General features: G+C 49.6%; 1 protein-coding gene across 1 annotated transcript; it reads right to left on the bottom strand.

The window, feature by feature from the left end:
* Nucleotides 1-2,693: 2,693 nt before the first annotated feature.
* Nucleotides 2,694-10,097, bottom strand: HSP90AA1 (heat shock protein 90 alpha family class A member 1). Its single transcript, XM_048306996.1, has 11 exons — nt 9,930-10,097; nt 8,012-8,170; nt 7,553-7,919; nt 6,945-7,078; nt 6,165-6,473; nt 5,446-5,611; nt 4,975-5,165; nt 4,694-4,841; nt 4,077-4,345; nt 3,619-3,952; nt 2,694-3,442 (listed from the first exon to the last, which is right to left on the bottom strand). Exons 2-11 carry the CDS (start codon nt 8,168-8,170, stop codon nt 3,333-3,335), a joined length of 2,187 nt encoding a protein of 728 aa, XP_048162953.1. The 5' UTR covers nt 9,930-10,097; the 3' UTR covers nt 2,694-3,332.
* Between the last annotated feature and the right edge of the window lie 1,333 nt (nt 10,098-11,430).

The following is an 11,430-nucleotide window of genomic DNA, read 5'->3' as shown; positions in this document are numbered from 1 at the left end:
CTGTACCAGGAGCAGCTCCCAAGCCTTCACCCCACTTTCGCCTCCAGCTGAGCTTAGACCCCATTACTTACACCTCTTTTCTTCCCAGACACCTCCTTTTCCATCTCCTTACCTCCCCTACCCAGACCAAAACCATCTGATGATTACTCCCTCTCTTCAGAATCTCCAACCATTTTCAAAACACAGCAGCCAAAAATCTCACTCAGTACCCCATAGCACCTCCCACCACCGAGGTGGGAGCTAAGGAGCTGCTGCCTGCATCACCAGCTGAGCTGAATGAGCACAAATGACCATCATGCTTCACCCAAATACATGGCTGGGAGTCATTACTCCCACAAAGCCTGCCCAAAATTAGCTATGGATGCTTCACAGGCAGCAGCTGTTAGCAACAAGGCCCCAGGCTCCATGGATTGGTCTGCCAGGCGGTGCAGATGAAATGGCAGCTGCAAGGGTGAGCACAGTTCAAGGCTCCCCCTGTGCTCTTCTGGGCAGGGCCAGGCAGCAGTTAGTCACACAACAGAATTCCAAAGGAGATCTTGGGTGTCCACTTCCCAGAGCACACAGGTGATGCCACCACTGAGCCCTGGGGCTGCAGTGTGAATGGGGAGGTGGCCAGAGGGTCACAGGGGCGCAGCAACGCTCGCTCCAGGGTTCATTCCCATCATTTCCCACTGCTCAGTGCTCTGCCTCTCCTCGTCACTCCTGGCCCTGCACAGAACTTGTGCCAGCCTCAGCAAGCTCTGATTTCCCTTGAGTCCAGGCGTTCTTATGGTCTGACTGCTCAGTGTAATGTAGGGAACAACTCAAAACACCCAACACGTTCTCAGGGCAAGAAATACTGGAGATAACCTGCAAGTTTCACCTGAATTATTCTCTAAGAGATAAATTAGTTTTCAAGAGAGGTTAAGACTTGTGCCAGCACTGACCAAGTGGAAAAGTCTTCAGCATTTTTTGTCACAGTAAATTTTAAATCCCAGTGTTACTAATTGGAAGGTATTTTCGCTATTCTTTACACATTATGGAAGATGTTGTGTAATAGACTTTAGTCACAAGTCACACATACCTTAAAATCTACCTTAGTCTTGATACAATACTACTGAATCAGAATTTTTTACAGAGGCCTTGAAGTAGTAACCGAAAGCTTGCTGAGCTCTGCTCTCCTGATACCTTCCAACATTGAGCATCACAGAAGGAAGCCTTTTCCTCCTGATCATTGCTTCTATCACTCACACCGAACTGAAAGTCAGTACTAGTGCACACATTAGAAACTGTAACTCCCTTCCAGCAGCTGGTTTGATGTCATGTTTATTACAGCAGCAGGACATCCATCACTACTACAAGGGATGGTGATGGAACACAGACATCACACCCTGGCTGCGCTGTGCAGAACAGGGTGAGCAGCTCCTGCCAAGGCACAAGGACACTTGAGTTGGAGCACATCTCACACGGGCCCCAGGCAGGGCTGTGGGGGAAACCACAGCTCCTGCCTCACTCTCCAAGAACATTTTGTCCTTGCTTTGATAATGCTTTCACTGACATGCAAGAACCAGTCTCTTCTGCAGACTTCATGAGATAATTTGCAATGGTTTTGAATGTTTCATGTTGTGACACAGAATGTGACGTGTGTAAAGACAAATGCCCCACTTGTTACATACATTCAGCCTTCAGCAATTGTGTGAACAGTAATTGAAGTGGATTTTCATATCCCATCTCTTATTTCTCAAGTTTCATTCTTGGAGAAAGAATTCAGATTTGCAACCATGTGATCAGCTCAGTCTAGTGAGCTGACATGCAGGAACACCAGCTTGAAGCAAGTGGCCCAAGGCCAGTGAACTCCTCAGCTCACAGTGTTATCCATCCTATGCATAAAACAGGGATTGCCCTCCCCACCCCCCCCCCCCCCCCCCCGTGCTGCTTTGACATAAAGATCTCCTTAAAAAGCCACAACTTATACAAGTTACTTTGAACTAGCTCCAGGAAACTGACTTTAGGTACCTGTGAAATACAGTTAGGACCAGAAACTCCCATATTTTCACCTCACTACATTAACAAACACCAGCACAGCATCATTGTATGTGAATTATTTTACAGTGGGAGCTCCTGTTCATGGAGCAGAACAGATGGACACAGGACACCAGCAGGGCAAGGTGCTCAGAATGCGCCCTTACCACCACCCCGCCTTGGATCAGTTCATCGAACTCAAGCTATCATGAATACCAACTAGAACCTGCCTGAAGTCAAAGGGCACCCAACAGGCACCAAAGGCAAGTTGCTGGACAGAGAAGTCAACAGCTTGAATTCTTTTTGCTACTCAAACACCAAGGAATACAAAATGCAGCACAACCAAGCAGCTCCATGGCAGGTTGTGTGATGTGTAACAAACTTCTCAGGCAAAAGCACCTGATCCACCTCCCTGCAGCACGCGGGAGTGGAGTTGCAGCTGCATTCACCCAGACTTTGAAACAGTTGCTGAACCACGAATGTGCATTAAACCCAACTTGGAGTGAATACTTGTTCAGAGACCCCTCCTGCTCTGGTGTGGCACTGGTTTGTAGTAGGACCACCAAGCACACCCTATTAATTATACATGTAATGTGACAGCAGCTGGATGCTCAGGATCCAGAGCCACAACTCACATGGGCATGGGCAGAGCAGCTTTGTTCCAGTGTGAACACACAAGTCCAGTGACACAGTTCAATTCTTAACACTTTTATTCTTACAGTTCTAGGTTTGAACTGTACATGCAGAGTTGCATAAGTCACAATAGAGATTTACAGTGGATTCTATTCTATGGTAGAGTGCAATCCAGAATCCTTGAACAGTATAAAAAACAACTTTAAACATCAAGACCTTGTTAGGAGCAGAAGGATTAAAGCTTCCCCAAGAGATTCAGCTCTCCTAGATACCTAGTTACTAGGTACTGTATGTTAGACACGTAAGAATTGAAGAGCTGTGGAACACTAAACAAACTTGGAACACCCTGATGTCTTCCCATCTTCATTACTTCTTTCCACATTTCTGGCAATTAAGAATAAGTCAAAAACCCTGCCACCTGCAACCAGCTAATACAGACAAAAATAACTACTCCTTACTTGCCTGTTTAGGGTCGTACAATGTTAAAGAAAATATTCCCTCAATGGCATTTGTATCTCACATCAGCTGAAAAAGCAATGTAACAAAAATAAAGGTATAACATCTTTGAAAATAAATATAAAGAGGGAATGCAGACAAAGTGTCAAAGATTTTTTTTTTGGCAGGTAACATTCATAATATACAAAATATAACTTATTCATATTAGCCAAGGAAACATTCATGAGTTCCTGTAAACTGGTTTAATCCACCTCCTCCATGCGTGATGTGTCATCATCTCCTTCAAGAGGTGGCATCTCCTCAGTGACTGCTGGGCTGGCTTCTTCTGCAGCAGTGTCATCTTCATCAATGCCTGCACAGGAAACACACATACCATTAATGCTAACAGCACAACTCAAACCTTTCACCTCCACAGCACTTCCAACCACCTGAGGGGTCCATTTTCCACACTACCAAGCAGGACACCAAGGTGACCTCAAGACAATACACCCCCAGTTCACTGGAGCCAGGACAGATTTGGGAACTTACCCAGCCCAAGTTTGATCATTCTGTAAATGCGGTTGGCATGTGTCTGAGGATCTTCTAAGCTGAAGCCAGAGGACAGGAGTGCTGTCTCATACAGCAAGATGACAAGATCCTTCACAGACTTGTCATTCTTATCAGCCTCTGCTTTCTGCCTCAGTGTTTCAATGATGGAATGATCCGGATTAATCTCCAGGTGTTTCTTTGCTGCCATATAGCCCATTGTGGAGTTGTCCCTTAATGCCTGCGCTTTCATGATCCTCTCCATGTTGGCTGTCCAGCCATACGTACTTGTCACAATGCAGCACGGGGAAGTAACTAAACGATTGGACACCACAACCTGCAGAGGGAATAAAAAAGCAGGAAGTTTGCAATTTAAGCATTTCAGCAAGTACAACTGATTTACCCTGAATTCATTTTTATCACAGAACTTGTTACCTAGGTAAACAAATTACCACTTTTACCTTTTCCACTTTCTTTTCAAGGATATCTTTCATTATCTTGCAAAGATTTTCAAACTTTGCTTTCTTCTCCTCCTGCTTCTTTTTCTCTTCCTCATCTTCTGGAAGCTCCAGACCCTCCTTTGTTACAGAAACCAGGGTCTTGCCTTCAAATTCCTTCAGCTGCTGCACACAGTATTCATCAATAGGCTCAATCATGTAGATCACTTCCAGCCCGTGTTTGCGAAGACGCTCCACAAACGCAGAGTTGGCCACCTGATCCTTTGTTTCACCTGCAAAAAACAACACCACCACAGATGAGCCTCAGCCCTAACAGCAGCTTGCTCATGTTCTGCAGAGCCTTTGCAACATCTGTGGTGCTTCATGCCCCAACCACAGGAAAAAAATAAAGGGCACCAACAGCCTGAAGACACTCAAGCTGCTTGAACTCACACTCCAGCCTCTAATACTCTGAACTGATTTGGAAGCAAATTTGCATTTCCTGGAATCCCAGGTAAAAAATGTTCCTTGCTTGGCAGGAGTGGGAAACTAGGAACCCTCTAAGAGCATTTATAAATCCCCCAGAAGGTAACCCTACATTATGAGTGTAGGCATTTACAGAATTTCAATTCCCAACTCACCAGTAATGTAGTAGACATGTTTCTGGTTTTCCTTCATCCGAGTGCAGTAATCCTTCAGAGAAACCATTTCATCACCAGATGCAGATGTGTAGTACCTCAGCAACTCTGAGAGCTTCTTGCGGTTCTGCGAGTCCTCATGGATGCCAAGCTACAGGAGGAGAAAGAAAAATCAGCAAGTGCTTCCTTTAGTTAAATACTGAACTGCGGTAGTTCAGTAGTTCAGGCACAACAACAATCTCTAACTGCAAAGATCAGCACTGTTCAGCAGAAAGACAACAAACCTTGATGTTCTTGGAGAACTGCTCGTAGAACTTTTTGTAGTTCTCCTTGTCTTCAGCCAGCTCAGTGAAAAGTTCCAAGCACTTCTTCACCAAGTTCTTCCGGATCACTTTCAGGATCTTGCTTTGCTGCAGCATCTCACGAGAAATATTCAGAGGTAAATCCTCAGAGTCTACCACACCTCTCATGAAATCTGGAGGGTGACAGAATTACCTTCTTTAGTCTCAAGCAATAAATATTACCAGTCACTCTACCTACATGCAGCTCTGCCCATTAACAATTATGAATTGGTTTCTACAGAACTCTGGGAAACATGAACGGAGCAGTACTTCTAACTGCTCAGATACCTCATCAGCTATTTAGAACTGAGATCCTCCCCCTTCCAAGTTTCTTTAAATTCAAAAGGAAACCACAGAATAGCTAAGCAGTTCCTCTAACGTTTTAGGGAACACTATCCCCAAAATTATACTCACTCAGATATTCAGGGATCAGCTCCTCACAGTTGTCCATGATGAAAACTCTGCGCACATACAGTTTGATATTGTTCTTCTTCTTCCTGTTTTCAAACAGATCAAAGGGTGCACGCCGTGGGACAAAAAGGAGAGCCCTGAATTCCAGCTGCCCTTCCACAGAGAAGTGCTGTGAGAAAGCAGTATGATAGTTTTAGTCCATTTGCATGGTTTCCCACTGTGGTAACTACTTAACAGCTCTTCAAATGCAATACACGAACTGACCACTGGAGATCAAATTAACACAGCAGCTGAGACACTGGTCAGGAACAAGCACTTTCCTCAGACAGACACATTGAATTAGTGTTCAGTTACTCAGGCCAGCAGACCAATTCAGACCACATTCAGTTCCTTAAACAGCATACTGAGATTTAGAAAGCAAATGTATTCTTATTGCACTTCCTGCTATCAGACAATGAAAGGCATAAAACCTTTTCAATTAAGAATTACAAACATAATTTATCTTTAACCCAGTTTTAAATTTAGACATGAAAACTAAACTATGAACTCGGAAGGCATCTGCACCTCCCGACTGCAGGTTCAGTTCAGATCATGAACACCAATGCACAACAGATCAGAGTTCAGCAGCATGTTTAGCAAGCTTCCAGCTTCAGTGCTGTGTACTATAGTTTAAATGTCCACATATACAACAGCTATAGTTGTGTCTCGAGAGAATAACTTACTTTGACAGCCAGGTGGTCTTCCCAGTCATTAGTCAGACTCTTGTAGAATTCTCCATACTCCTCATTGGTTATGTCATCTGGGTTCCTGGTCCAAATGGGCTTGGTCTTGTTGAGCTCTTCCTGATCAATGTACTTCTCCTTAATCTTCTTTTTCTTCTTCTTATCTCCATCCTTCTTCTCTTCTTCTTCATCAGAACCAACATCTTCAATCTCTGGTTTATCTTCTGTCTTTTCCTCCTTCTCATCTTTTTCTTCTTCCTTTTCCTCAGCCTCATCATCACTCACCTCCTTATCACGCTCCTTCTCCACCTACAAAAAAGACAGCAGTACTTGAATTTCAAAAACTCTAAGTTTATTAAGTTGCAGTTCTAAGGTACCCCTTGTAGTCTCACAAAGCCAGAAAACTCCACAAACATGGTGCCAAGCTTTCCCTCCTACACTCCAAGGACTCTGGGTGCTGACACAAGTGGTGTTTTGTTTTGGTGTGCTCTGAGCCAAGTTCTTACCATTCAGTGCCATTACACTGAATGACTCATAATAATGCACCCAGATGCAGTCAACAGTTTGGATACAGACACTACTGGCTTGGGAAACACCTGTGGTTTTTTTAACCTAGTCCTGTGAAATACCATTTTGAGTAACAACTGCACTTCCCAAGAGCTTTCTCCATGTAACATCTGAAAGAATTGACACTAACCAAATAAAAATTGACTGCTCCTTTTACACAAACTCATGTGTGAAAGCAGCATACTCATTTAGTATTTCAAGTAAGGTACGTACAAAGAGCGTGATTGGGTAGCCGATGAACTGAGAGTGCTTCTTCACAATTTCCTTGATTCGACGCTCTTCCAGGTATTCAGTCTGATCTTCTTTAAGATGCAGGATGACTTTTGTTCCACGGCCCAGAGGTTCACCTAGAATGGAGTTTACACATTTTACTTTGCTGCAGCACAGCAAACCTTGATTAATTTTTAAAAAGACACTGCTCTATCAGCAATTTTCTCACCACTAGGTAAATGAAGCTCCTAGGTCTAGAAACAGCCTAGGTTACACTTTCTCAGGTTTCCCTACATGTATTTCAAACAAGTTTCAGGAAATGTTTCCTAGACTGTTCAGTGTCTTTAGACTGCATACACAGTTGTTGAAGCCTACAAGTGTTTTTCCACACAAACTTTGAAAGCATAAGTCTTAATACACCATTTACCTGGCCATTCTGTATATTTCAAATTATGCCAACTTAAATGACCAGGGATGAACCCGGACCTGTGCCTGATGTGACACATGATTTGTACTAATTCCTTTTATCTAGTGTCTTTTCCAAGACAAAGTATGTGCCACTACCAAACATATTTAAAAAGCATCACTGAGCCAGAACACTGAACACTCACCATTATCCAGTCTAACAGTGAAGGACCCTCCAGCTGAGGACTCCCAAGCATACTGCTCATCATCGTTGTGCTTGGTGATCACTGTTACTTTTTCAGCAACCAGGTAAGCAGAGTAGAAGCCAACACCAAACTGACCAATCATGGAGATATCGGCCCCTGCCTGCAGGGCTTCCATGAAAGCCTTGGTGCCAGACTTGGCAATAGTACCAAGGTTGTTGACCAGGTCAGCTTTGGTCATCCCAATGCCAGTATCTACAATGGTTAGAGTGCGATCATGCTTGTTTGGAATCAGGTTAATTTTCAGCTCTTTTCCAGAATCCAGCTTGCTTGGGTCAGTCAAGCTTTCATATCTTATCTTATCCAGAGCCTGTAAAAGAAGAGACAGGTTTCAGTATTCCCTGACTATTCCTAGAAATTTCAGCAATTGTCATAATTTACCAGGCTAGCACTGGTACTCACATCTGAGGAATTGGAGATCAGCTCACGGAGGAAGATTTCCTTATTGGAGTAGAATGTGTTGATGATCAGAGACATCAACTGAGCAATCTCAGCCTGAAAGGCAAAGGTCTCCACCTCCTCCTCCATTGGTTGGTCCTGAGTTTGCACAGCTTCCGGCATCTGTGAAGATAGAGGGAGGAGCTGAAATTCCATCTGGAACAGCCTAGCTAACATATCCTCTTTCATGCAGTGACAATGGCACTCTGAGATCAAGTACTTCAACCACGTGGCTTCAGCATCAGGGGAACACACACATAAAAAAAAACCCTTCCCAGATCTTATTTCCAGCCAGTAACCCCTCAGAAATTTAAAGGAATGCAGAAAATAGATGACAAGACAAACTACAGGCTCACTTTACGCTCACTTTACTTTGCAGCACTTAGAATAAGACAAGACTTTTCCTCTCTAACTTCCTTAATTTATGAATTGGTATGAGACCTTTATTTTCCCTCTCCACAGAACTACCTAAAGTCTTCATATGGGTGATTTCTCTCTTATTAGCATCCACCTATTACTTTGCATTCACAGTTATCTCCTCCAGCAGCAAACACTATGCACAACTCCCACCTATGTACCAACACCACTCAACCGGACTCATTTCTCTGGACAAATACTAACGTGGATAAATATTCGTCCTTCACCGGCAACCTGCTGCCCACGGTCCTCCCCTGCGGGAGCCAAACCTCAGGGGCGGCGGATTTCGCCCGACAGAGATTTGTGCAACCACAGCCACGCTTCGATCGCTGCAGGACAGCGGCACCGAGCGCGGCCGGACCCGCGGGGCGGCCCCGGCTCCCCCCGCCCGCGCCAGGACCGCGCCCCCGAGCGGGAGCGGCGCCGCAGCGCCCCCTAGCGGCGCCCGCCAGAACCGCGACACGTTCTAGAAACTGCCAGAGCCTTCCCTGCCCCCCGCATCCCGCCCGCGCCGCGCGCGCGCCGCCCCCCTCACCCCCCCAAAGCGCTGCGGTGCCAGCAGCCCCCGAGCCCGCTCCTGGCCTCACGTCCTCGCCCCGCTCCTGCCCCTTCACACCGCTCTTTCTCCCCATCCCCCCTTCCTTCCCTCCTGTACTCCGCTTTTCTCCCGTTCCTTCCTTCCTGCCGCCCCCGCTCTCTCCCCCCCTCTGCCCCTCACTCTCTTCTCTCCCGGCGCTCCGCTGGTTCTCTCTAGCCCGTTCTCCCTCCTCCCACAGTACTCCTCTTTCTGCAACCCATTTCTTCTCCCGATCACCGCCGCTCCTTTTCTCCCGCTCCCAGGCTCCTTTCCTCCCCTCCCGCCCCCGCCGCTTTCCCGGCCCGGCGCTCCCCCACCGTCGCTCCTCCATCTTGCGCTCTCATGGCTAGGCACCCATTCATTGAGAATGAAATCCCTCCAGCCGCCTGCTCCCTCCGCACCAAAGCGGGCTCGGGTCACCCCCCCCCCCCAGCCCTCCCGACCACCCTGGGACGCGGAGGCGGCGCTGCAGCCCAGGACAAGAACAGCCTTCCCTGACCGCCACCTACGCCCCCTGCTCCGCTACGATACCGGACCCCTTCCCGCCCAAGGAACTACCCATCAGTTTCCCCCCCTTCCGCCACCTTTCTTAAGGAACATAAATTTAATAAACCGAGTTCAGAAGCATCAGCGACAACCCCCCTTTCAGCCATACCCAGACTTTGAACCCGACCACCCTCCGAAACCAAGCCACCTTTCCCAAAATCTAAAGAAGCACGGACGGAAGCACGACCAGCGCCACGCGGCTCCTACAGCACACCCCACCCCCCACGCAATCTCTAACACCAGCCCCACACCCCCAACGACCGAGCCCCGAGATTCGGTCAGAAAACACTCTCTGCACCGATCCAGCCCTAGCAAGCGCCGACTGCCGCCTCCGCCGCTCACCTTGGCAAGGGGAAGGGGCGCTGCTCTCCTCGCTGATGCTGTAACACAACCCTCACGCTCTGCGATACCCTCAGTAGTGCGCGCTCCCCGCCGCCCGCCCGGTTTATATACGGCAGGATCCGCCTCCTTCCAGAACCATCGGGAACCTTCACCGCCGGCGCGGGGGGGCCCGGGGAGGGGGGCGAGAGGCGGGGGCGGAACCAGCCGGCCGGGGGGAGGGGCCGTGCCGCTCGCAGCCAATCGCAGCCGTCCGCGACAGGCGCCGCGGGGCGGTGGCTGAATGGGCGAGAGCGCGCGCCCTCCTCCCACCCCGCCCCCCTGCGCCCCCAGCGATTGGCTCGGCCGGGAATCCGAGGGGAGGGGGGAAGCAGGGAGGAGGTGGGCGCATGCGCAGTAGCTGGCCGCGCAAAGCGGCGCTGAATGGGCGGGGCCCGGGGGGGGTTGCGCGAGTGGCGGGTGACGTCACCCGCTCCCGAGCGCCGCTCCGAACGTCCTAGAAGGGGGCGGGGCCGGGTCCCTTGTCCCCCCCAATCCTCCTTCATCCTGCCCCCGCCCCCGCGGAGCGGCAGGGAAGGGCCTGGAACACTCGGGGTGCTCCCCCCCCGCCGGGAATGGCCCAGGGCCGGGGTGGGGGGTGGTGGTGGTGGTCAACCTCTCTCCCCCGTTCCGAGCCCCCGTCCCTTTGCGTGGCCGGTGCGCCGGCGTGCGGGAGTGCAGGGGTGCGGGTGCTCAGGTGTGTGAGAGTGCGGGGTGCAGGTGTGTGTGAGGGTGCGGGTGCTCAGGTGTGTGAGAGTGCGGAGTGCAGGTGTGTGTGAGGGTGCGGGTGCTCAGGTGTGTGAGGGTGCGGGTGCTCAGGTGTGTGAGAGTGCGGGGTGCAGGTGTGTGTGAGGGTGCGGGTGCTCAGGTGTGCGAGAGTGCCGGGGTGCAGGTGTGTGTGTGAAGGTGCGGCGTGCAGGTGTGTGTGTGAGCGCGGGGTGGAGGTGTGTGTGAGGGTGCGGGGTGCAGGTGTGTGTGAAGGTGCTGGGGTGCAGGTGTGCAGGAGTACAGGTGTGTGTGAAGGTGCTGGGGTGCAGGTGTGCAGGAGTACAGGTGTGTGTGAGGGTGCGGGGGTGCAGGTGTGCAGGAGTACAGGTGTGTGTGAGGGTGCGGGGGTGCAGGTGTGCAGGAGTACAGGTGGACGTGTGCAGCTGTGTGGCTGTGTGTGTGCGCAGGTTTAGGTGTGCAGCTGTGCGGGAGTGCCGGTGCAGCTGTGCAGGTGCTGCCATCCCCTCGGGTGGGGTGAGGGGCTGCGGGAGGGCGGCACCGCTCCCCTTCCCCTGCTCGCCAGGCAGGATTCGGCCGCGCTGCCGGGCGTAGCCGGGTGAATCACAGCTTAGGGATGCTGTGGTAACGCGTTTCGCCTGCTCAGGGAAAACAACACTGGTTCTCACGAAGCAGGTATCAGTCTGCCAGTTAACAAAACTCTGCCTCTCGGTCTGTGCACTTCCACAGGGTAAAAAGA

This window comes from Corvus hawaiiensis, chromosome 6 (assembly GCF_020740725.1).
Source record: "Corvus hawaiiensis isolate bCorHaw1 chromosome 6, bCorHaw1.pri.cur, whole genome shotgun sequence".
Taxonomy (NCBI): Eukaryota; Metazoa; Chordata; class Aves; order Passeriformes; family Corvidae; genus Corvus; species Corvus hawaiiensis.
The sequence above is the reverse complement of the archived record's forward strand: the minus strand, read 5'-3'. Positions and strand labels throughout refer to the sequence as shown.